This window comes from Ochlerotatus camptorhynchus, unplaced genomic scaffold (assembly GCF_037179485.1).
Source record: "Ochlerotatus camptorhynchus isolate MF236.1 unplaced genomic scaffold, CSIRO-AGI_Acam_v1.1 ptg000370l, whole genome shotgun sequence".
NCBI lineage: Eukaryota > Metazoa > Arthropoda > Insecta > Diptera > Culicidae > Ochlerotatus > Ochlerotatus camptorhynchus.
Genome location: NW_027040858.1, coordinates 5,989,195 through 6,016,921, shown reverse-complemented (window position 1 = coordinate 6,016,921; position 27,727 = coordinate 5,989,195). Strand labels below are relative to the sequence as shown.

Below are 27,727 nucleotides of genomic sequence, written 5' to 3'. Positions count from 1 at the left end.
CCCTGAATCATTACGATGAATTACCCCAACCTTCCTACGCTTTTCTCCCACAGGCAATGAAAGAATCGACGGCGGCGGTCGCAAAGGCAAAGGATGTCTACAACACGCGCCAACAGGAGATGGAGAAGGCCCGCAAGGACAACTCGGCGAAGGAAATTGAAAAGTCCGAAGCCAAACTGCGCAAGCAGCAGGACGACTACAAGGCCCTGGTGGAGAAGCACAACATCATCAAGCAGGAGTTCGAAAAGAAGATGACAATAACTTGCAAGGTACGTTGACAATCTGAAGAGGGCGATTGCAAAAACGCATCCTGTGATTGACTGCCGACGACGATTCAATTTCCACCAGTTGATAGGGCTCCTCTGGTTCGTTCATTTAATTCATTCAACAAGAAATTGATCAGGCGGTGGTGATTTGTGTGGGAGGGCACTGGGTGGTTGATTGAAATCAGAAAAAGATGGATGGAAATTGCGGAGAAGCAATTACCCGTTCCCCTTGCCTTGCTCGGACATTTTAGAAACACTCCCTATCGACCTACAGATGTTTTCGTAAAGTGGCAATATGGAATCGGTGAAACATGACTGAATGTTGAATTATTCACATTCCAATCGTGTCTTTTCTTCCAAAACAGACGCTTTCGGTTTAGAGCCGAAAGGGTTGCTCCAATAGAAAATAAATAGAGCGTGATGATTTACACATGTTTTCCAATCTCGTTCCATGCACAGCGCTTTCAGGATATCGAGGAAGCGCACCTGAAACAGATGAAGGAATTCCTCACGTCCTACATGGAAATCGTGCAGAACAACTTTGACCTAGTTGGACAGGTAGGTTCATCAACCAAAGGTGGCCCTCGCTTTCAAATACTAATAGCTTCTTTCCCATTTCCGATACACCGACAAAGGTCCACTCCGATCTGAAGCGACAATTCCTGGAACTGACCGTGGACAAGCTGCTGGAACAGTTCGTTCTCAACAAGTACACCGGACTGGAGAAGCCAGGTAAGTGCGTTGTTGGCTCGTTGGTTTCGTCCACATCGAGTCACCACTACTACAGACAGCTACAGAAACAAAACAGCGCAGGAGTGCATTCATTCATGTTCAGCCGAGATGACAATAAGACACGTGTGTGAATTAAGCGAATGATTTGTTTGTGTCGATTTTGTTTTTGATTTTTAGATCGTTTTTTATCTTTCGTCAAGATTAAGTGATGTTTGATTTTTCTGTTCCGTTTTGTGTCTAAAGCAGATTTTTGTATTTGGTTTTTAGCTTTTAAACTGAATGATTCCGATTTTGCTTCCTTTGATTTGCGATGATAGATTTTTCTGCATAAATGTAAATTCACCACTTTGGGATCGCTCAAAATGCGTTTCGTTTTCCATAGGAGGTAGCTTTTTTTGGTTAAATTTCATGATGCGTATTCATTTTCCGTTTCGTCTGCAAATGTAAGCCAATTAGGAGGCAAGAGAGGAAAGAAATCGCATGCCTATACATCTAACTAGTGCGTAAGTTGTTTGTGTTTTCGTTTTGGTTTTTGATTTTCGTCTCTTCCTATGTATTACCATTCATGCGACCGTGCAGAGTTTATAGAGCTTGATTTGGTGAAGTTGGGCAGTCGTTCATTAACAACAACGACTGCAGCTGCAGCGTCCACCAATAGCCAGCCGCTTATCAACACGTCGGTTCCGAATGCCACCTCGGGAGGATCGGTAACGACGCCGGGAGAAGGCTCGGTGATGGATTCACCGGCGCTGTCAACAGCCAGCTCGACGCAACCGGTTCCGATCGCCAAGAAGGAAAGCAACCTGAGGAGTTGGTTCACGTCCAGTTCCAGTGCGGCCGTGCCGACCAATTCGCCGGTGAATCTTTCCACTTCGCCACCTACTTCGGGAGGCCGAAGCAGTCTGCTGGATGCCCTCGGGGGTAGTACGGATCGGCCAATGTCGCCGGCTGCGGCGGGGGATTCTTCCGCTTCCAGTTCAGCCCAAAGTACGGCTAAGACAAGTAAATCCTTTTACGGAGACTTTCTAAACAAAACTAATCACAACAATCAGCATCATCAACTACAACAACAACCACCACAAAACAAGCAACAGCCGCAAATGAAACAGGAACAAGAATCGCAACAACAACAACAACAACAACAACAAAAATCTTCCCGCCGCACTACCTCCCTTTTAAATCTCTTCATGTCTAACTCCCAGGGTAATTTTTTTGACTATTGTTTTATTTACTCTGTTTCGATTGTTTATAAATGCGACACACGCACACACACACACAAACATTCTCTACTACGACGGGGTTTGGTCCAGATTGAGTGTTCTGTTCATGGGCGCCTGGAATAGCTCAGTCGCCGGCTAAGTTGGTTCACGATCAAATTTGACCTTGCTTTAGACAAACTGTTTTTGGACGACTGTAGACGAATTTTCACTAGTGTTTGTAACTTTTTAGCGAGATCTTGTATCTTCACATGGAAGTTTTCGAAAATGTACATTGGCATGATTTTCGCAGGTCTGTCCGGAAACTAAATTGTTCCTGGAGTTCTTGTGAAATTTCACCTGGTAGTCCTCAAAGTTTTCCCTTGGAATGTAGCCTCCTGTAAGGTATTTGAACTTATCCCAGTAGAAGTCAAACAAAGATGCTCTGACATTATGAAATCCATTAAAATAGTTTGTTGTTTAAAATCAATTGTATTTAGATTGTTCTTCAATAGTTGCTCAGTTGATTCTCAACAATACATAGGAAAAATAATAATGAGTACACGGAAAATCTTAAATAAGTACCACCTATTCAGTGGTAGATTGACTAATATGAGTCGGAGAGGGCTTGTTTCGGATGTACGCTAGATGTCCCCTGGAGATATTCATAGATTGGCTTATTTTTCCCTAACAGTCATCTGAATTGGTCCAGACGATTCTTCGAACTTCCCTGGCAGGAGCTCCTAGAACTTTTCCTAGATGTTCTCCAAACAGTTCGTAGATTTGCTCCGAACTTCTCCTGGCAGACCGTCAAACTTCTTCTAGACTGCTCTGGAAAGACATTGAACTTCCTCTAGAAATCCCCCTAAATTGGTTCGTCTTTACTTTTCCTATGAACTATTTCTGGCAGCTTCTCCGCCATAAGTTCATTGAACTTCCTCTAGGAGCTCTCAAAACTTATCTTCCAAGCCCTTCCAGCTGCACCTGGAAGATTTTTCTAAAAATATATAGTTGCAAACTTTGCTTCGAATTTGTCCCTTATGTTCACTGGATCAAAAACTTTCCTCATAAATTTGATTTATCTTCCTCCTAAAGTGCTGTGAACATTTGTTTTATTACATTTTTCTGCAAGTTCATTGATCTTCTTCGGCAAAATATCCATCTAAGATCTATTTTGTTAACTTACTCTTGAAGTCAGATAGACAATCGTCTAAGTTCGCACTGTTTGGTAAGTTTGCAAAGGGTATTGTTCAAGTCGGATCTAGATCAACCTAGTTGAACATTGATTTTAATTTGATATAAAACTTCAGGACGATTTGGAGAGTCAAGAACATATTATATAAATGGAAATTGATCGTAAATGAAGCACATCGAATCCATGAGTCTGCTTCGACATGACTCGTTGCTAAACACATTGCACAATGGTCCCAAAGCCGTATTTAGGAAGACAACAATATTTGCACCCAAACCATCACTTTGAGGTATATGCTGTCTTCAGGAAAGTTTCTTGATATTTTTTGGCTGATATTTTTATGGATCACCCTATTATCCATAAAATTGGTAAATTGAAAATACAAACTTTTTTTATTATTTGAGATAGACCAATGCAATGTTCTAGAAGACATCAAATTTTTATCTCTTATGGTTCATGAGTTATGATTATTTTAGACAAGCAGATTAGGGTGGCCCCTAGAAAATCGACTTTCTTTAAATATCTTTGTATACGTTCATTTCTCGTAAAAGCTTTGTTCTAGATAATTTTAGGACTTTTTATGACGTATAGCAACTAAGTTGTTATCTCTTTTATTTGAAAATGTATGGCTAGTTTTTGCTGAAAAATATGACTTTTTTAAATTAAATTAAATTAAATTTTTTAAACAAAAAACGCGCTCGCAGTTTTCTCACCAAAAATGAAGACAAAACGATCTTTCAAATGGAATCAAAATTTTGAAAATCGGTTTGCTCGATTTAGAGATATTGACTATTGAAAAGAGCAATTTTTCGAAGAAAATCGCCTTGAACTTTATAAACAAAAAAGACAGCTACTTGATTGCTTCAGCAAAAATATGCCTCGTCAAAAGTTCTAAACAACGTTTTTACAAGAAATATACGTATGAAAAGATATTCAAAGAAACCCGATTTTTTAGGGGCCACCCTAACCTGCTTGTTTAAAATAATCATAACCCAGGAACCATAAGAGATAGAAATTTGATGTCTTCAGCAAAGTTGATTGTTCTACATGGGTCTATCTCAGATAACAAAAAAAGTTTGTATTTTCAATTCCCCAATTTTATGGACCACCCTAATTTCACTTGCATAAAAATATTGGCCAAAAAATATGAAGAAACTTTCTCGAAGACACTATATACCTAAAACTGACGGTTTGGGCGCAAACATTTTTGTCTTCCTAACTACGGCTTTGGGACCATTCCCAAGTAACATTGCAAGCTTTATAGAGGTTTTATAGTATTCGACAAGTCCAAATCATGGTCTACAGAACCCCTCAAAAACCAAAATTGTTACTTGGGTTGTGCATTATCTCAGTCGGGGTTGATCTACTAGATCATTTTATCTGAACTTCAAGACCTCGAACATTTGATATAAATGGAAATGTCCTATGGATTTCCTATTTACATGGGACTGTTATGCGAGTAGCGGCAGCTATTATGACGACATCGTGCAAGCCCTGGTTGATCTAGTAGTTCATACAATCTGAACTCTTGAACAGTTTGGAAATTTTGTATTATTTTATAATTTTGTCATATGTTATGATGTAAGAAATTAATTCTTAATGATGCATTTAAGGCTAGTGAACATAACTATGCATGTATCGCTGCTAAGACTATCGTCCCTATCCATGTTGATCTAGTAGATTACATGTTATGAACTCCTGGCAAGTTCATTAATATTGTATTTATTTCTATACAATGCATATCTTTCTGTAGTGAAAATATCGTATAAATTTTCGCTGGTCAAGTAGATCTTCAGCTATTAATTCCAGAATATATTGCATAGATAATGCAAAGCAGATCGGTTCAATAATAACTTCGACATTTGAATGGAGAAGAATTTATTAATATTGACATATTCTGGGAACTAGCTCTCCAAACATCCTCTAGAATTCTCAGCAGTTTTCTTAAAAGTCCTTTGTCTCTGGAAGTTCTCCGGATTTTTTTCCGTTAAAATGTTCCTATGAAATTTTCAAACTTCAAAGTCCTCTGAATTAATTGTAGAAGTTAGAAGAGCTTTTTTTACTGGGAAACCTTTACCCATGTTCTATTAGCATATCACTAAAAAAATTAATACTTCCCTTGGATTCCAATTCTATTTGCTAAACATTCCTTTTTTAAATTTCTTCATAAACACTTATTAACATTAATTTGACGTTCCGCGAACATCCCGTTGTCGATGTTTTGCAGATCTTCTTTGGTACTTATTTAAAATTAAAATTCTTAGAAGTCATCTAAATTTTCCTTCAAATTCCTCCGATTTTTTCGAGCAAACGTCCTCTAAAGGACGTTAACATTTTTTCTTAAAGTCCTTTGATTTTCCCCTTGCAGTCTTCTGAACGGGTTTACTCCGTTAGGAAGATACCCCCTTTGGCATAAAGTCGATTGTCCTAACGCCGTCTTCATCATTAAGAGCCTGTTCATAAACTACGTAGACAGTTTTTTTGGGATTCTTGACCCCCTCTCCCCCTGCGTAGACAATTGTCCATACAAAAAAATTAAAATTTGTATGGGCCGTGGATAATTGTCACCCCCCCCCCCATAAACTGTCTACGTAGTTTATGGACAGCCCCTAAGCCATAAGTTTATTTTTGCCATTTGGCATACCGGACATTTGGAATAAATTGCTCAGAAAAAAAAACGAATAATATTATGTAGGGTAAGGTGGAGCAAGATGGGTCTGCTAGTACATTTATCAATTGATTTGTCTATCAAAATCAACGGGTTTAATGAAATCTCAATGATGGTTTGCTTTTTGAACCAGCATCGGGGCTAAATTGAGCCTGTTGATGTTAACAATCAAAACAATAAATAAATCAAGTGAATGGCCCATCTTCCCTTACCTTACCATACATGTTGCACAATGGTCATTAGGCATAACAGTCATATCGAATAGCATATTATTCTGATATTATTTGCGGAGGAAATATGTTTTTAAATTTTGGATTTTAAATATCCCTGACTTCCATTGGCAAATGGGTGCCTTGCATTGATAGGCATAGAATTCTCTTAAAAAATAAATGGTGAAGTGCTTCAAACACTACGTTGAGAGAGGTCCATTCGAGATCATCAATTGAAAAGGCTCCATAAGCTTTCGTAAACAAAACTTCTTACTACCTTTTCTCGTGAATCGGAGTCTACGTATACCAACAACACACATTTTCAATTGTAGATCTTGAATTAGGCTAAATTCCAATTATGCCAAACGACCCCCCAGTTTTGATGTTTTTCGGAGATTATTGCAAATGGCCGTTATGCCTAATGACCATTATGCCAAATGGCTATTTGAATAAAAAAATACTATGCCAAACGACCTTACGCCAACGACCTTATACCAAATGACTTCATGCTAAATGGGCTCCCACCCCATTTGGCATTCATTTATTTGGCATAAGGTCGTTTGGCATAACAGTTTATTGCATAATGATCATTTGGAATAACAGTCCTTTGGTAATGCCGTAGAAATAAGTAATTTGCATAGAAAATTATACCTTTCTGTGGCATTCCAGATACGATAAACATAGTTTTATTATGGTACACCCGAAAATAACGAAAAAATGAAGTATAACCCTTTATTGGCTTTTCCTTAAAGAGAAAGTTCGCTGCTTTATTAAACAGCCAAAGATGTAAATAGTCCTTTTTAAATTTTTAAATAGCAGGACTATTCACATCTCACGTAACGAAAAATTGAAAGTAGTATTGTATAATGTTTGTTTAATGAAATTTACCATTTTTGTTTAAATACTCAAAGAACGGAAAATGTACTTCTATTTTAACTTTTTTAATAAGCGAATAGAGCAGACACGCCTTGAGTGTACCCCGTTAGGCATAAATACGTTAGGCATGCGTACGTTAGGCATACGGACGTTAGGCATAATGGACGTTAGGCATAAAGTCATTAGGCATAACGGACGTTAGGCATAATGGACGTTAGGCATAAAATACCTTGCTGCTGTGCAACTCTAGAAACCTGTTTCGAGCATGGTAAACAATGCTTAAATTAGGCTAAGCGTTGAATAAAATATGATACAAGTTATACAAACATAGTTTATTTAATAAGCACAGTTTGGAATCCATCATTTATCATATCATAAGTGACGTAGCTACATATTTACTTAGATCCAAGATTAGTAGCTATAGCGGTTAAGTAATCTGGCTATGAAAACTCAGCATAGTTTTGAACTATATCTTGAAATCAGTCGCATCTAGAAATAAAACAATCACACATTTGGTGTAATATATTCTTACACACATATTGCAATTTTCAAAGAAGAAAAGGTTTTCCTCAAAGAACAACTCATGAAATAAAGAATGGTGAATTCTATGATTTTTCATTCAATAACAAAAAAACAGCCAAGGTTGAATAAAATATGATGCCAAAGAACAGTTCATGAAATGAAGAATGGTGAATTCTGTGGTTTTTCATTCAATGAAAAAACATACCTGCTGCTTCCAGGATTTACTCCCATACTTTTCGATACAACAATTCTATTTTTGTTGCCATCAGAATGAAAACTAGCGGAACCGTCTGCTGATGTGAGGGAGCGTTACTTCCATGAACAGTGACGAGTTGCCAAAACAAACAAGGAACTGTGGCAAACGTACCATCTGCAACCCAATACTTTGCCTGTCCAAGACGTCATAAGTTTTCATGAGTCCCAAAAATTAAGGCTCTTTCATTATTGTTACCGATGTCAGCAATCAATAGATTATCCTTCTGGAATTCATCGGGTAGATTATGCCTAACGTCCATTATGACTAACGTCCTTTATGCCTAACGTCCATTCTGCGTACCGTACATTATGCCTAACGACCGTATGCCTAACATCGTGTACCTCAATGAACCAAGTTTGTGCTGGAATTCGACAAATTTTGACTACCACCTAATTTTTCAAAATGGCGTTTTTCATATTTTTCAATAAATCATAGCACGAAAACGGTTTATCTAATCGAAATAACGCCTGAGACAAAGTTGTGGGAAATTGGATTGCCTTTGCAGAAAAAAAAAATAATGCAAAAAAAAAATCTAAAATTTTTGTCCAAAAATAAATAAAAAATCTGTTAAAAACTTCAATAACAAAAAAGTACAGTGGTTAAAAGTCTCTTTAATACAGAACCCTGACTTAACTTAAATAAAGTAAATTTTAATGATTTTTGCACTTATGTTTTTAAAGCTAATCGAAAATGCTAAGCTTTTTAAATGGACACAATGGATACTTCAAAATTACTCAAAATCGGAGAACGTCACAAATTTGGAACTTTCTAATGTGTCCATGTCAGGAAAGTTGTCATTTTTTATAAGCTTTCAAAGAAACAAAAGTATATAAATCTTAAAAATATCTTGGTTTGGAAGTTATTAACAGTTTTTTTTTAAATTTTTTGACGAAAATATGTAGTATTTTTTTTTGAAAAGGCAATCCAGTTTCCTACAACTTTGTTTGAGACGTCATTTCGATTAGATGAGCCATTTTCGTGCAATGCTTTATTGAAAAATATCGAACACGCAGGCGTGAGTCAAAATGGCCGAATTCCAGCATAATTTTGGCTCATTCCCACTATCGAACAATTATGCGAAGTTTCCTGGGATTCTGAGAGGTAGAATCTAAAATTTGTTTATTTTGTCGCTACTTGGCCTGGAACTGCTCTATATTCAATAGAGAAAATAATGTTCTTTTTATAAAAAAAAAATGATTGTTTCAGTATAGAACGCTTACCTGATTGAAATACTATTTTCACATTATTATGCTAAATGACCATTATGTCAAACGACTTTATTCAAAATGATCTCTATGCCAAACGGGACAGACCGTTATGAACACGTTGTACAAGTTGGTAGATCTTTTCAAGACCTCCATATTTCTCTTCAGCTTCTACCGAAGCCAGAAGTTTGAAAACTTTTCGTAAAAGTTATATAAAGTTCATATTGATCATTGTCGTCGAACTTCATTTGATTTCCCCTATGAATTGTATTGAAATTAGTTTGAAAGTGTTTAGAGTTTTCTCGAGAAATCTTACGAACAATCCTTTTGAAGTCCTCCTAACTTCTCCGGAATGAGCAGTTCCGGCAAAATAGCGAAAATAAAATTGAATTTTTGAATCGACCTTCGAAAAGTTTCAAAGGCGCCATTTTTAAAATTTTACAAGATCCAACATCATAACACACAAATCGGAGAACGTCAAGCTTTTCCGATTAGTTATTTGGCGTGGAATTGCTCAAATGTTTCTGGAATTCTGCATCTAGTTTATCAAATCCTGGAAAATCTTCATCTGGGTTCTTTTAACGTCCTTTGCAAGGCCTCTGAACATTCCCTGAAAATGCTAGTTTCGCTAGTAGGGTCAAGCCCATGCTCCACTGCTAAGTAAGCAAAATCGGTCGCTGTAAGACCACCGAGCCCCTCTATTACAATACACCACTTAATAAACACACCGAATGTGTCTCTAAAACTTTTTTAATATGACTTGAGCGTTCTCTTCTGTAGAAAAACTATAACAATTCATTTGTATGTATGATTCGTTTTCTTTGGTGTATCAAAGGGATGATGTATCTTTGAAATTCCCCTGTCTAGAAGAAGTCATGAGAAAATCATGTCCAAATCTCCTCCTACAACATTTTTGATAACATCCCACGAAATTACAGTCCATTGAACATTCAGTTCCTTAACATTTTAAACACGATGCCTTCGGAAAAAATTGTAACGGCAAATTGGCAATTTAAAAAAAAATCATTGCTCAGTAATTTAGCGATAAATTTTGAATCTATTGATACCGATTAAATCTTTAAATGATGTAGTTTGAAATGAAATTAATAGATTTGAAAATTGTCTATAAATGGCTGGGCTATAGTTTTTCAAACAGTGCCAGTTTTCCATTACACATTTTACCGGAGGCATCGTGTTTCACCATCTCGGAAATTGTTTGCAGAGATTTGCAACAGCAGGCAACACATTTTACTGAGATCTCAGCAGAAGTGTCGTTTGTTTTCTGAAATTCCGCCAAACATTTTCCGAGAATCAGCAACCAAATCATGCCCTAACAACTTTGGAAATGACCTTTTTTTTGTTGCAACGAACCAATGGTGCTCAAAAAGTGACGGGGCAATTCCAGGCGTCAACCATTGAAAAATCCTACTTCTTTCAGTCACATTCAAATCTGGACCAACCCACTGAGAACCGAAAACACCACCACAGCTGGCTGCTTTATTGGCCAAACACAACCAACAACACCCGAACACATTTCTCACCCCAATCGCTATATACTGTTGTCGTTCAATACTTATTAGTTCTGTTGTTTCTATTTCTTTGTTTTAACTTATCTTTCAAAACTGCCAATCTAACCTAACTATTTGTCAACCATATTAGTTGTCGATCGCTTCCGTTGTCAGTTGCGAACCATTTTGTGTTTGATGAAAGGTTCTGAAGTTTAATTCCTCTCGCTATACTTATTTTCTTTCATCTCTTTTCTCGTGTTACCATTCACCGCTTTCTAGGTCAAATTTCCATCCTCCTAATATCATTTACTCTTTTGCAACCACCCACTGAACAACTTCTGTTTAACATCAACTACTACCTTCTTTTAAAGTGTACTGAATGTCTGTCTAAAACCAGACGACAAACTCCCAGTCACAGCCACACCACACCCACACATACACCACACGACTGGCGTCAACAATGCCGCTAGCAACATCAACTTTTTTCCGTCGTGTGACCAGTATTGTTTTGGTGTGTTTTTATCTCCTCGCTGTTCGTCCCTTGTTCTTTGAATATTCCTATTCTTACCAGTTTTGTTTTCCAGTGTTCTTCTCTTTAGATTTAGGTTTGATTGCTCCAACAATATTCTTGAATTGTGTTTTACTACTGCCTTCCTACCTACCTCGTAAGCGACATGGAATGGACATTTCTTAACGCAGACTTCTGACAACCACCACAGGGACTTATCGGGCGAGGGAAGCGACGAACTCAACACTCCCCCTTTTAGTTTCGGTCGCTTTCAAGTGTTTATCTGGCATTCTGTGTTGTGCTATTTATTTGCTGCAATTAGTGGCTTTCATTCGTTATCAGGGCAACTGAAGCGGTATGACTCGCAATTTTCTTGCGTTCTGTTGCATATTTATCCTTTTTGCTCCGAGTGCTGCTGGTGTTAATTAAATTTACACACTCTTCGGTGCTTGAGTGCTGAGCTGGAGCTGGTTGAACATTTTTAGTGAATTAGCATCGATGTGATTTTTTTTTATATCAAAGACATCATATCAAGAAGACTTGCAACTTTGCCAGAGTTCAAGCGACAAATACGATAGCGCTGCGCTTGAGTGAAGGTGGAAGCAATGCATAGAAAAATGAGCAAATACACAAACCTTTCTTCTGAGGATGTAATCTTTGCTATCAAATTCGTTCGAAGCATTTACCTTTGAGCGGCAGATGACGCGATTGTACCTGTCTCATAGCGTTCGTATCAGAAAATGGAAGAGCTGCCAGTCTTCTTGATTAGTTGTCTTCGCCCTAACCCTAACTATTTGTTGATTTATCGGCCCTTTATTAGCAGAGCCAGTTTGAAGTTTGAGTAATTTTAGCAAAACGGTCATCTTTTTTTAGCGTTTGGTTCATTGTTTGTCATGAAAATGTGATTTTTTGAGAAAAAGGCTTGTAAGATAAGAATACTTCTCAGGTTGTTCTGTTAAATTTTTCAGACTTATGCGGAGAGCAGTTTTAAGGTATACATTCAGGGGTGTGTTAAATAAACATTTAGCATGGGGTTTATGAAACTTAGGAGATATTCTCCAATACTATTGAGGAATATTTAGGGTACCAGCAAAGATAACATATCAACAAGACTGGAAAAGTTGCCATAGCTGAATTATAATACGCCATAACTGAAACAGCTAAACTACTCAAGGTATTTAAAAAGCGCATTTTCTTTGAAAAATCAAAGTTCCTAGCCAGTACCTTCTAGATGGAAACTTAGATAAGAGACTTTCCATGGCAGTTTGTGTGCCTGTTGCTCGAATTCTTTCGCCGGAAATTTCTCAATCCAATCTAATTTAGCACCAAATCAAAGGAACATAATTAATTTGCCTCCCAATTTCAACTGTTGCGTTGATGCTGCCCGAGAAGTGGAAGACAAACGTTCTCTCGTTTCTTCCATCACATTGTTCAATTCCGTTTGCCGTCGGGTCGTTTAGCCTCGGCAAGAACTGCGAAGTAGTTTGTGGCTTAATTAACTTAACTGTGGATTAAGAAGGATCTTGGCCTGGGTGAAATAAGGGGGAGGCTGCAAATTTTCGCCACTAATCACATTTCCAAACAATCAACGTAACACTGGTTGGTTGATTACAGCGCAGGTGGTGTACCGAAGCTAATCACAATCTGAAGTTAATTTTTTTGTGAATTTATGTCCTTTTGGAGCGAAAAATTCACTGGGTAAAAAAGCAGAGCATTTCCAGGCCAAATAGCAAAACAAAATTAATTTTCAGACTAGACCTTCTTCGATTTGCATGAAGCGTTGCATAATTGATAAGTATGGCTAATTATTCACATTTGAGCTGAAATTCGGCCATTTTGAATCTCGTAAAAAAAATCAAAATGACGTGTTCGATATTTTAAAACAAATAATAATTACTCGAGAATGGCACTTAGTGTTAATGATTCTCGAGTGTCACTTCCAGTTTCCTATTCAGGAAAAACATATATCGGGTAAAATTTTTCAAGTAAGTTTGGGTAAAAATCCAAAAAAGCGATTAAAACTTAAGTAACAAAAAACGACCCTCTTCAATATTTTTGAATATTTTTTATTTAAAAGCTTTTGAAAAATGCTATCTGCAGTGAAATTTTCAAGTAGGATACTTACAAATTAACAAAAATCATTAAATAACAATTTTTGGTATTTTTTAAAAATATTTGTTTATACCGAAAAAAAAATAATGAAAACCTACGCCATTTTGAATTTTTTTTTACTTTTAAAATGGCCTAATTTTAACTTAAATGTACATGATTGATAATTAAAAACAATTACGTAAGTTTCAACCAAAACGTAGAAGGTCGCGTCAGATCGATTTATCAGTTGGCGTGGAACTGCTTAGCAGTGAATTACCAAAGAGGTGGCAACAAGTTGTTTGACTCATTAATCATTTCGTTAAGGAAAGCCGCCGGTGCCGAATGAAGATGTACTCAGTGAATAATGGTTGGAAATTGGAAAAGTATTGTCATTGAAGTCTTTATTGGATTTTCATTTCAAAACACTTCCTGAATTTGTCAATTTATATAATCTATATAGGGAAAATGGATGTAATGCCGGCCTAAATGCCCCTAATTTGGGCCCATACATAAATTCAGCAATCGACTAAATTTTCAATAGCGACCAAAAATATCCATTAGTACCGTCTCAATGACGCGTTCGTCTAGATATAATTGATAAACAGTAGATTTTTAGCGATGGGCCCAATCTTAGATCCATACGCCAACATAAGAGCCATTTCCCCTATAATTCACTTTTTTAGACAGATTTTACCAGATTTTTTAAAATGAAAAATACCCACCACAAAATGCTGATTTCGAGCTGCCGAGAACAGTTGACTAACACGCAGTTTAAATCCAAAGGGTGCCGAATAGGAACAGATTGCCGACAATAGTGACACTCAGTTGGGAACTTTAAGCTGGGTTTAGACTAGGCAAGTCAATTGATCAACTCACTTATGCTGGGTCCAACTTTTTTCAATTCAAGTGAGTTGATCAAGTCAGTTGAATGGCATGGTTTACACGTTCAATTCGCGTTCAAGTCAGTTGAATTCAACTGACTTGATCAATTGACTTGCCCTGTCAAAACCCAGCTTAAAGCTGGGTTTAGACTAGACAAGGCAAATGATCAACTCAGTTGATTTCAATTGGCTTGAAAAGTCGAGCCTGGTTCAAATTTTTTCAATTCAAGTGAGTTGATCAAGTCAGTTGAATGGCATGGTTTACACGTTCAATTCGCGTTGAAGTCAGTTGAATTCAACTGACTTGATCAATTGACTTGCCCTGTCTAAACCCAGCTTAAGAAAATTTTCGTTGGAGTGAAAGGATAGTACAAAGTCCGCCATGTTTCACGCACAGTCTGACGTTTGCTTATGGATTTTCTCATAGGAGTAAAGAGCTACAGAGTCGCCGTCAACGCCAATAAGCGCGAATCTTTGGCAGCTCAACATCATTTGTTTGTAAACAAAGGTGCATCCTATATCTACACCGCAAAAACGAAAACGACATTAGATTCCCAAAATTGCATTTTATTTGACGACTAGACTTTGACCTTTTCCCTTTACAAAATGAGACTTTTTCAACTCGAACTTCACGTGTCCTATTTTTCACCTTTTCTCTTTTTTCGTAAACCTTTTCTTCTTTCGATTTTTTTTATTTTCCCATTGGAAAAAACCGTGTTCCGAGTATGATTTTTCACTTCTCTATTCTTTGCCTCAAAATTCAATACATAACCATCAATGTGGAAATTTACTTGATTCTTGTTATTTTTGTTTTTCTTCGGACAATGTCCGCCATTTTCTTCGCAAACAAAACACACAAATACTCGCACATCATCACCATCACCACGGCAGGAAGTCGAGAGAGTCGCGATTCGACGACCAGTGGCGGTGCCGATTCGGTGTCCACCAGTACGGTCGGTGGCGGTACGGCCCTTTCCGCTCCCACCAGCCCCAACGATGTCCAAAACAACAACAACAACAACAACAACAACAATGGCGGCGGAAATGCCAATAACGGGCTGGCCAGTACCTTCATTGGCAGGAATGCGTTGCTCAGGGGATCCAAGTGTAAATTTCGATTTTTTAAAACTCTCCTCTTTAGAAGAAAAAAAAAAGTTTAATATTGATTTCTTTTGATTTTGCTGTTTCTTTGCAATTTGGCTTTTGAATTTACTCCACTTTTCGATCGTTGATCATTGGCTTCGGTTTCGTGGTTTTTTCTTCTTTTCCGTTCTTCGATGAATCTACGTGATTTTTTCAGAGACATAATTTTGGTGAGAGTTTTCTTCTTTCGGTTAAGTTTCCCTTTGAGTCTTCTTTCAAATTACACATTGTTACACTTCTGTACAAATGCCATTCTCGGTGTGGTTGTAGTATTTTTTTTTTCGTAGACATTTTTAATCATAAAGTACGTAGATTAGTCTTCACATGTAGAATTTAATCTTTGGTTTGTAGGTTTTATTTTTAAATTTCGTGTTTCCATAATTTTCTTCGTTAACCAGATTGATCTGCGAAATGAGATTTAGTTTTCTTTAGTTTTGGGAGATATATTTAACAAAACACAGTTCCACGCCAAATGTCGAATCGATCTGATGCAACCTTCTCCGATTTGCATGAAACTTGTTATGGTCATCCATTCTTAGACTTAGATCTTCTTGGCTTAGAATCTTAGGGTAAGATTCGGCCATTTTGAATCTCACAAAACAAATTCAAAATGGCGCATTCGAGATTTTTCAACAAATCATAACTAGAAATCGACACTTCCAATCGAGATGACGTCTGCTACAAGGTTCAGGAAAAATATGCTCCGAAAAAAATTCAAGTAATCATGGGTAAAAATCCAAAAAAAATGTACTTGAAAATCGTACTTAAGTTACAAAAATATTTTTTTTTGATTATTTTTCATTAACACTCCGAATACCATGCCTCCGGTAAAATATGTAACGGTAAATTGGCAATGTTTGAAAAATCATTGTTCAGCAATTTATCAATAGATTTTAAATCTTCTGATGCCGAATAAATCATTAAAGTCTGCAGTTTCAAATGGAGCCTGTAAATTTGAAATTTGTCAATAAATGTCTGAGTTATGATTTTTCAAACATTGCAAGTTTGCCGTTACACATTTTTCCGGAGGCATCGTGTTCGGAGTGTTAAAAAGCTTGTAAGAAATGCTACCTTTTGTGGAAATTTCATGTTGGACGCTTAAAATTTTACAGAAATCCTTGAAAAACAACTTTGGACAACGATTTTCAGAGTCTTAAAAAAGCTTTTCTGTACAAAATTTTACAAAAAAAAACTGTTAAACAAAAAAATTTTAACATTTGTTCAAAGGTTGTTGCTCAAGGATTTTTGTAATTTTTAAGAGTCCAAATGGAAATTTTTTTAACAGAAGGTATTGTTTTTTATAAGCTATTCAGTGAAAAATGTTCAAAGCTATTGAAAAGGGTCATTTTTTGTTAACTAATTTTTGAACAATTTTTTTTACGTTTTATCAAAAATCAAGGTTGCAAATACTCATTTCAGCTAAAATAATGCTTTTCGGAATAATAAAACCAAAAGATGGTATGATGACAAGTTTACTTGTCGTTTGAAACATAAAACCTGTAAATTTTGCTTTCTATGAGTCACAATCAGCAATTTGCTGATCGCTGAGTGAGTAAGTGAGTGAGTGAGTGAGCGAGTGAGTGAGTGAGTGAGTGAGTGAGTGAGTGAGTGAGTGAGTGAGTGAGTGAGTGAGTGAGTGAGTGAATGAGTGAGTGAGTGAGTGAGTGAGTGAGTGAGTGAGTAAGTGAGTGAGTGAGTGAGTGAGTGAGTGAGTGAGTGAGTGAGTGAGTGAGTGAGTGAGTGAGTGAGTGAGTGAGTGAGTGAGTGAGTGAGTGAGTGAGTGAGTGAGTGAGTGAGTGAGTGAGTGAGTGAGCGAGTGAGTGAGTGAGTGAGTGAGTGAGTGAGTGAGTGAGTGAGTGAGTGAGTGAGTGAGTGAGTGAATGAGTGAGTGAGTGAGTGAGTGAGTGAGTGAGTGTGTGAAAAATCGCTGATTGTGACTCTCATGAAGTGAAATAAACAGTTTTAATATGTCAAACACATTCTTTGCAACCTCTTGCAATCTTACCTATTCAAAATATGATCATAGCATCTTATTATTTCATAATTAAAAAAAAAAACATTGTTTTAGCTGAAATGAGTATTTGCAACCTTGTCGAAAATTACTAAAAAAAATAACTGTGTGGATTTTTCCTAAAAAGACGTCATTGAAAGTAACGATTTCGAGTTATGATTTGTTGAAAAATATCAAATACACCATTTTGAAGTTTTTTGCAAGCTTCAAAATGGCCGATTAAAAAAATGTGAATGATGACCATAACAAACAATGTTTTTTTACGACTTAATTTAAGAGTTTTTTAGCCTAACGGCTGGTTTGCCTCCGAACAAACAATGTTGTGTTACATTCAAATCGGAGAAGGTCTTATCTGAAGTTTTTTTTATTTGACTTGAAAATGTTAATTTGTTTTACGTGAATATGCAACTGAACTGTAATAATGACTAAAAAGCTTTGATTTGGCTCATTTTTTATGGAATCCAATAATTGAAACAATGAGTACCTAACATTTTAGTGGAAATTATTAAAAAAACTCTCCAAAGCTAGACAAACTATTAACTCATAAAATTACATAAGTTACTCTTTTACAAAATCCAAAATCATTTTCCAATAGTTTTTTTAAAGCTTGCAAGATAAACAGATTATGTTTAGATTCTCTCAAAGTTCGTCCAAATGGTTCAAATTTCTTTCGTGCTCTCATTCGTCGAAACTGAATCATCTTCTCTCATCGGGCGATATCCAGCGTTCAGAATCATAACTGGCACTCGTTGATAAACTTCTTACGCTTACTACCACGACTTGCGTATTGTTTTCGCTTAATTGGGTTGTTTTTATTTTGAAAAACATACCGGTTTTTATACATCATCCGAAAGAGCTTCGTTTTCTGGGCACACGATATTTTTATCAACCCCATAGACATGTATTTCGATTTTTAAATCAAGATTTAATTTTTTTAATTTTTAACGCTAAATTTACTAGTCGACAGTTTACTCTCATACAAAATCCCAACGAGGGGTGCTAAGATGGTGATTTTGGCTAATGTTATCGCACTTATTTAAAATAGTTCCAGTGCACCAAAATTGTTGAAATTTTAGATTTCGGTTCCATTTTTAATGCAGACTACGAATATCCATTTAACTCGATATGCCTAAACAACCCAATTGGGTTCTTTAAGGGTGTTGAGGTAAATGCATATTCGTAATCTGCATTAAAAATGTAACCGAAATCCAAAATTTCATCCATTTTGGTTCACTGGAACTATTTTAAATAAGTGCGATAACATTAGTAAAAATCACCATCTGAGCGCCCCTCGGTGGGACTTTGTATGGTCAATTTGATAGTTTAGTGTCAAACAGTGAAGTTATTATTTTGCATTAAATCTTGATTTAAAAATCGAGATGAAAGTCTATGGAGTCGATAAATATATCGTTGTGCTCAGAAAAAGAAGCCCTTTCAGATGATTTATGAAAACCAGTAAATTATTAAAAATTAAAGAATCCAATTGGTAAAGCACATTAAGTACACTGTGAATATTATTTATCGTAGAACATCATCCATAAAACAGTATTGTCTATCTTCTATCCACTCTGTGGAGGGCTCTACGCTCAAACTCCATAGCAGATGACGCTCAAACTCCATAGCAGATGAGACTTAACCGACCGTTAATTAAGTGAAGTGTTATGTCTGGGTGACTGCGAACTTATGATTCTGTACGCTAGAATATAGGTGGGTAGTGGAGAACACTTCCAATCCGCGAGAAACATTTCGGGAGTATCGCGAATCAAACCCTCTGTTTTCAGCATGGCATTGCCACCGGATCACTCGGATAAAACTGATTACATTAGTAGCCTCTCCCTTTCGATACGTTTCATCTAACACACTCTCACAGCGTGAAACCGTCCATCTGTTTACTAAGATTAGGCTCGCGATGACAAGCATTCAGTATACAGCGTCATCATTACACACTTATTTCATTCTGTTCACAATGGGTTCAGTATAGCGCAACCATCAGATCGTTTGTAATTGATGTGCTTTACTAGACATACTGCTTGCATAAACCCCTACACTAGTAGTGCTGTCTTTCTTTTAACGTTTCTTTCTCTTTCAGTGGGCGGGAAGAGTTGTTTTTGTTCTGTTCAGTATTTTTACTTTTTAGTATATTGTTGTTACACTAAAATTGAATGATACAGTAGTCGGTGTTGATTTTTTTCTCTTCATATCATTAATTCACTCTTTCATGGAAATTTGCTTGTAAGTTGACCTGAATTGTCGCAAAACAATGGTTATGGTTTTCAATTAGTTCGGTTTCCTTTTTGAAATTCATTATTGCCTAAATAATATTTTTTTAGCGAAGTTTGCACATATTCACTACAAATAACAAACAATTTTTTTTAGGGTGACCAGTTAACCGGGAATTTTGATGACACATCGGTACAAATATACTTCGTCCTCTTTTCGGAAACACAAGATTCTAGACCTTGAAGAAATGTCAAGACCCTTGGACTGTAGTAGATTTTTAGGATGCAGTCACTTTCAAGAACTATGAATAGAATTTTGAGGAGATTTTAGAATGAATTCTAGGGACAACAAGAAAGTATTTCAGTGAAAAATTCCAAGGGAGTATTGGGCATCACACCCCAAAGGTCCTGGGTTCAATCCCAGTCGGTGCCACCGGTTCAAAAGTACCACTCACTCATCTGGTTATATCGCAAAAACGATTTGCCCAAATCATTTGCCCTTGTAAACACATCAAGTAGAAGAGTTTTCCAAAGTATAGTGAAAAAATTTGAGCCCAAAATATTAAGAAATAAAAAATCCAATTTGACAATTTGGATACCTGCCGGTAATCAGCCTGTTTACTATAGTTACTATAACAAAAACAAAATGTGGGTACACTTTTAAGAATCTAGATTTAAAAACCTTCAAATTGACGTTCTAAGATCAAGAATTGCTTATTTGATTGTGGAGTAATCTCTTCTGAAAGTTGAAATTTTTAAAAACATTGGGTTGTAGCCCAGAAGGATCTAGGCATTTTAGAGCAAAATCAAAAAAGGGGTTTGTTTAGAATGCTAAAATAAGCGTTTTGGCCAAGTTTGGCTCAAATCGGTGACATCGACCACAACTTTTACTTGAGCTGGAATGACCCATATAGGGGAAATGACGGCTTCGGCATGACAGACTATTTTCGGCAACACAAATTGAAACACTATTTTCACTAGATTTTCTTAAGAAAACACTTCGCTGAATGCATGCAAACGATTCTTTATGCTTTCAGCTTCAATTTAACTATATTTTTACCACTTAAACAAAGCAATCTAGCAAGGTTTTCTTGAAATGCAACACACGCACTACAAATTGTAGCTGATTTCGAGTTGCCGATAATAGAACAGCAGATTTACATGCAGTTCAAATGGAACGGTTGCCGAAGAAAAACTGGTTGCCGACAATACTCGCTCTCACTAGAGAAGATTGGAGCTTTGTAAAAGCGTTTCAAAACAGTTTTTGACAATTCTTTCGACTGAAATTGTTAGAGCAGCTGGCAGCAAAAGATTGTAAACAAACCAATACTGCATATGTGTGCGTTCCTTATAGAAAAAGGCTATAGAAAGAAGGTCGCTGCTTAGGTTGCCGAGAATACGTAAATTCCCCTATTTACGCAAATAAAATCATGAAAATTCATTTCAAATTTGATTGAGTCCCTAGGGTTAAAAAATGGAGTTAGCACTATTGCTCGATCAATGTCATAAATGTAGATTAAACTATTTGAAAAGTTGCGTGCCAAGTGCAGTGCAGTTTTTATACAAAAAAAAACTTTCAAACATTGGCTGCTACCGCATTTACTCATAAATCACATAAAGTGCAGGAACTCAGTTGAATGATTGTCAGCCCAAATTGAAATGCAAATGGTATTTGTTCAGCCCCATAACACAAATCATCCAATGTAAATAATTCTATCGAACGAGAGCTGACAAACGAAGTGGAAACCTAGTCATCGCTATCAGAGGTAGTACGAACATTGGTAAAGCGTGGAAAACGAAGATTGTATATTTCATGGTGGAGAAAGACTCTTCTACCAACAAACGATTTATGTATCCATGATGGATATTCGAAATGAAAATGTAAACAATCGAATTATAAATCTAATTTGAAACATTTGGAAGTCATCCTATTCTTCAATTGTTTCCTCTGAGTGCTGTATGTATTATTGCATCCTTTATTTGGATGACAGTCATATGGATGCCCATCAGCTGATGACGAATTCAACCATAAGGCAATCATCGAAAATTCGAAAGCATATTGTTAATCATTCGAAGTATTGCGGATGTTTTCGTTCAGTGTACCACCGAACGCTAGTTCCAAAAATCAATACAAAACTAACGATTTTAAATTGGCTCACTACTTGACTTGCCTATTGATCCCAAGCAAATCGATTAACGTGCCCCATTCTAGTCAAAATTCTAGTACTACACAATGTTTGTTTTGATTCGGTATGAAAGATTGACAGATAAAATGAGGGGTTAGTGGATTTTCCTATGTGTCGAGGGGTGAATCGATTAGCTTGGGACCGAAGAGAGTACCAGAGCTGAGCCAAAAAGTTGAGCAGTTTCTTCGGGACCTTCTAGTCTTACTTAGAGCTACCTCTATGCTAGTTCTGTCTGGTTGCATTCAACAGAGGAATTTTTGTAATTCTATGTCTTTAATTATCTTTTAAAATTGCTTGGATTTCCCTTGCTATAGATACCGTTCAGAGTTCTTTAGGAATTCACCTCAGAATTAGTCATTCTACTCAGATAGCCTTTTAATTCTGTTTAAAAAACGTAAGTGCATCGTTCTTAGTCGAATTTCCGTCGGCTATTCAGGTCAACTTTCGACACTCGTCATCCCAGGTAACGATTTGGGTTTTATCATATCAAAACTTCGATAAAACTTGAAATGTTGCATCAGTAACTCACTTCCAGAACACCCACCCACACTCACACGCACACACTTAACCACGTTTGATTTCCTCTCCCGGTAGCAGTTGATACCATTTGGTTGTATTTTGCACAAATATCCAATAACGGTAAGTTGCTCGAGGCGGTTTGTGTTTGCATTTCGCTGAAGCTGCATTCTAGGTTCATATTTTCTTTTTCTTTTTTCCTAGGAGGTAGATCGAACAATAACCTTTTAGTAATTGTGCTTCGCTAAAAAGAATGCGGAATGTGGAGCTTGCCTATTAGAACCTAACTAGTTGCACACCTACACATAATTGCTACAATGGCAGCGTGCGCTTCTACTCTTCTGTTGTTTTTTTTTTTATCTGTTTCATTTGATTGGCATTTGTAACTGTTGCTCTGATTTTGTGATGGTTTATTTTTTATAACTTGATTTTAATCCAACACTAATTTGTCTTTTAATCGCTTGAGTTTTTCCTTTTTCTTGCTTAATCACTATTTTAGTTTTTCTAGATTTACATCACCGACTTTTAGTTTTAGTTTCATTTGATTTTCCCCCTTACACTTTCAATCTTCGATTGACCCACTTCGAGCTAGAGATAACTAATTTTACAAAATGATTTCCCCTATTTCCATTTACCGATGACAGTTTCCGGCTTCCTGCGGAGTCGACGGGAGAAGGCAAAGTCTAAAAAGACCAAGAAGAAGAAAGACTCCACCGAAAACTCCAGTGCCAAAGATGAGAAGCTCTCCGATGCGTAAGTGCCTAGCAGGTGGAATTTTTCGTCAAAATATTTGTGAGTGAATGTTGATTTCTTATGTCTTAGCGAGGATAAGGACGATACAGTGAAAGCAGCAGATGCGGCCAGTAGCAACCTGCAGACGACCTCCGCGGTCAGTACGGGTAATGTGGCTCCGACGGCGACGACCGAAGTCGACGAGGACGGTTACAGCATACAGCCACGTGAAACCACGTGGGACAGTGCGACCATTACCGAGAAGAGTAGTGAGTATTGAGTGTGCTACCCATTCATTTGGAAGATTAATTTTTCCATGTGTTTTCAGATAACTTCTACTCCAGCTCCGACAGCGATAGCGACGACGAACGGGAGGAACGGAAGATTCACGTGGAAATCAAGCCGCTGAACAACGGAGTGGCGCCCATATCGGCCAGTGTGGACGAGTTGCGGGCAACGGTGGAGAATTTATCGCTTTCGCCGATAGGGGCACTCTCGTCGGTAAGTTTACCGTTTGTTTACGCATGTTTGTTGTGTATTCTCGCTAATACGCTAAATTCGCTTCGTATCGTTGCGTGCACCGCAGCTGAGTGAGTGTAGTTTGGCTATTCGTATTTGGAATCGGTTGTGTGAATTTTGAAGGAGTTTTTGTTATACAGTTAGTTGATTTAGTAGTGTTTTTGATCTTCGTTGACACGTTGACTTCAGTGTTTGCTAGACTTGTTCGGTTGAAAACATAATTCATTCATCTAGTTTTTGTTCGGAGTCTTTATTATGCCGCGAATTGACGATTTGAAGACAGTTTTTATCAGTCCTGTTCGTAGAGTAAATATACTTTGTTGAATTTGTCGCAGTTGTGATCTGTGAGATTATTTTGATCACAGTTTGAATAGTGCAGTTCCACGCCAAATGGCGAATCGATCAGACTCGACCTTTTCCGATTTTCATTATTGTTTGTTATGGGCAATCTTTCACAATTGTGCTAAAATTGGAAACATTTTTCTTAATACAAAAATCTAAAAAAACGTGTTAAAAACTTATGAAATATTTAAAATCTTGTACACTTTAAATTGACAAAAATCATCGTTCAAACGAATTGAGAGTGACACGAAGTAAGGGTTCGATTCCCGCTCCAGCTGGTGGACGGTGTCAATTGTCTTGTATTTTTTTGAAATTTTTCTCAGAAAATGATTTAAAAAGTCCCCTCCCGTTCGTAACATGTGGCACCTTGAAGCTAGAAACAATCTAGAACTCTTCATATCAAATAATTTAGGGAAAGGATTAAAAGTGCAGTTTTAAATTGCGTGACATACTTTCGTTGCTATTTATTAATTAATTATCATTGAAAACCAAAACTAGGGTAGAGCTACTTCAAGCTAATCGCCCATTTTGGGTCTTCAAATAAATCCATGAATTCAGAGTTAACAAGTCAATTATGCATTTGGTAGATACTTTAGTTAAAAACCTACCGAACGAAGTCAATGAGAACGCGTGGTATGAATGTTTGCACCCATTATTCTCAAAAACAAAAGCAGTGCTCCGACCGAATCAATTTTTATCTTCATCCGATAGGCCGAAGCGAATTCAATGGCGTTTAAATGGCCTTTCTATGCGTTAGGCCGAATTTAGAATCCATAGGCCTAGTTTGGAGTCAAGAAGCCGTGTTAGATTTTTAACAATATCTCAACAATTCAAATCTTATGGTACGACGTAAATTTAGAAGTCATCTGCATTCCATTTTGTGAAAAAAATCCACTCGAAAAATAGATGCAAAGGGCGGGTTGTGCTTAGTAGGCCCAACATTAGATCTAAGCGCTACCTATATTACCTATATCCTATATCATAAATTATCTTATATATTGCTTCATTTTTGAATATGATGAATGGACTTTGGATCGTGGTGTGCTTCTGTTGTGGCATTTAGGAATACCATTTACCATGATAGGGCACGTTGCGGTAGAATCATGTAACCGTGTTTGAACAACTTACTCAACAGCATTTAGTAACAGAAAAGTTTTATTCAAGGCGGACGAAGACAAGATTTAATTATCAGGTTAACGAAGATAGTTAGGACAAAATAAAATAATGAGATAGGGAAAATTGAACTCATGGAATTCATGGAACAATTATGTCGCGGGGGGGGGGGGGGGTCCGCTTGGGGAGGCAAATAGTTTAAAGGATAGTAGAATGAATCTTCTCATGTAATTTATTGAAGTTTCATTGAGTAGTGAATTGTTTTACACTAGCCATCGTTTGTAAATAAGTGAAATTTGGAGAAGGAAGAGTTTAACAGAATCAAAGAAATAATGATAGAATAAGGTTCGTCTGGTTAGAAAAATGCATGCGTGATTACCTCTCACCCCAGCAGACCTGGTTTCAATCCCAGTTGGCGCCGCCGGGATGTTCTGAGGTATAACATCTCTGATCACGTCTTCCTTCGGAAGGGAAGTAAAGCCGTTGGTCCCCGGTTCATGAGTTGATGGGTCGTTAGGTAGGGTCCAGGTGTGGAAGCTGCCTCCCTGGCGTCGGTAGCATTGGTGCTCAGCACGGAAAACAAGATCGACGGAAAAAAAATACGGGAATCCATCGAATAGCGCCGTATAGATGTTCTATACACTGAGTCAAATAGACTTAAGAATTTCATAAGACTCGACTTATGAACGACAAATATGAATTTCATAAGCGCGACTTATGAAAGATTTTTGTCTAACATAACGTAGCTCTTATACGCCTTTAGTCATTTCATTTTCTTAAGCGTTGAAAGACGAGTGGTCAACACACGAGCTCCGTAATCTCAACGTCCATGGTTCGGTTCCAGTCTGCTACGATTTATTATTTTTTGTCAACATTATTTTTCATAGAATTTCTTATGGAATTCTTACGTTCTTTTGCCTGCGTGTAGGTAACTAGTATATGGTTGACAGTAGTTGACACTAATCACATACAAAAAGCTCAATTAATACGAGGACTACCCGTGAAGTTCGCTAAAAAATATTTGGTTTGACAGGCTATCTGTACCTGTGGCCTAAAAACCGACATTTTTATTGAAACCGGGACCGTCAGCTGATAATTTACGTGAACGAGTTTCTGGAAAAACGTCTGCTGCCTTTTCTGAAGTAACACGATTGTTCCGTGCTGTTTTGGCTGGATTTGGCATCCTGTCATTACGGTGGTGTCCAAGGACAAGACACGCCAGAGCTCCGACCAATAGAACAATATTAGGCCATCGTCAAGCGAAACCTGAAGAAGAGCCAAAAAACTGTTGGAAGCAGTTTAAGGCAAACTGGCGTTTTGCGGCGAACAAAGTGGACGAGGTGGCTGTACAGAATCTGATGGCAGGAGTTAAACGAAAGACCCGGCAATTCGGATTCGGTCAACCGGAAGCTTAGCTGTTTTGTCTGTACGTTATACTAATTGAACTTAAAAAAGGAAAATAATTTGAAAATTATTCAATTTACCCGCATTTTTGTTTGACCAAATTTTGATGGTAACACCCTTTATATGTATAAGAAGCGTATTTAATTTTGGTTATATGCACTAGTTGTATTAATTGTAAAAACCTGAATTTATCCACCTATGGTGTGATCTGTCCCTTCGTCTGTATACAATGTTATATATCGCATTATGAGATTTAATTCAAGTCAGATTCTGGCATCTTCCTTGGGTCACCCGAATAATGTCCGGGTGTATGTGCAATGTGCAATGTGATCCTAGAAACTCAATATGACTACCAATGGTCTTATTTTTGCACTCTCATGTGTCGCATGATGGGTTCTAGTTCAAGTCAGATTCTGTCCACTTCCCCGAAGGATCTCGGAACATGCCAAGGTTTGGCCTATGTGGTCCTGGGCAGCCAATATGCGTACTAATAGTTTTATTTTTGGATTATCATGTGTTTGTACAAAACGTGTGCAACTACCCTACCCAAATACTCATATAAACACACAAGTGCCGCAAGCGTAGTGTTATCATGCCTACCGTTCTATTGTAAAGATTGCAAATAATTTCAATAGTTCGCATGCCTCTGCCATGGCAGGATGGCCCGATAAACGACCGTGTTTTATTTTCACCATCTATTCACACAACGTAGGGAAGTTCTGCTCGTGCGCGACCATCATGTAATTTTTTATGTACCGCTTGATAGGTTTTAGTTCAAGTCAGTTGCTGGTCACTTCCCCGAGGATACCCGGAACATGTACGGGTGTGGCCAATATTCTTTTTGAATTCTCATGTACGTTGAAGTGTCGCGTGATTGGCTTTAGTACAAGTCAAATTATGGCCACTTCCCCGGAGGAACCCCAAACGAGCCCGGGTGTGACCAATGCGATTTTGGACTCTCAATACGACTACCAATGATATTCTTTTTGTATTCTCATGTGATTTAAGGTATCGGGTTTTGATACAAGTTAGAAACTGGCCACTTCTTCGGGGGTATTCGGAACATGTCCAAGATCACGCTTGATTTTCGTAGACAAAAATCAACAAGCAAACAACTGCGGTTGATTTTGCAAGCTGTGATGTTGCAGCTCGGAATATCAAGCTAACAAAACTCACCAGTAGCAAATCTCAACAAACTGTGGTGAGATTGAGTTTCATGATTTTTGCTTTGCACCCGAATGCAACCGAAACTTCCATAACGGCTGGCAGCAGTCACTTCGTGTCTGCCATAGGTGAACAGTAAAAAGAAATAGCAAACTATACTATCTTTTTCTAAGAGAACGCTGGGCAACGGAATCATTTTTGTGTCGAGTCAACTCTCAGCTTGATTTTTGCACGTTGTGAATAGTCTCGCAATATCAAAGGAGCTTGT

The 27,727-nt window shown here is 37.4% G+C and overlaps 1 protein-coding gene across 1 annotated transcript in view; it reads left to right on the top strand.

The window, feature by feature from the left end:
- Positions 1 to 27,727, top strand: part of LOC135710126 (F-BAR domain only protein 2) — a 103,627-nt gene that overhangs the window by 65,500 nt on the left and 10,400 nt on the right. The window contains exons 5-12 of the mRNA XM_065232614.1: positions 54 to 269; positions 726 to 824; positions 902 to 998; positions 1,578 to 2,201; positions 15,002 to 15,217; positions 22,830 to 22,938; positions 23,008 to 23,186; positions 23,246 to 23,418. Coding sequence (XP_065088686.1) covers positions 54 to 269; positions 726 to 824; positions 902 to 998; positions 1,578 to 2,201; positions 15,002 to 15,217; positions 22,830 to 22,938; positions 23,008 to 23,186; positions 23,246 to 23,418 — 1,713 coding nt within the window. The remainder of the gene's footprint in view (positions 1 to 53; positions 270 to 725; positions 825 to 901; positions 999 to 1,577; positions 2,202 to 15,001; positions 15,218 to 22,829; positions 22,939 to 23,007; positions 23,187 to 23,245; positions 23,419 to 27,727) is intronic.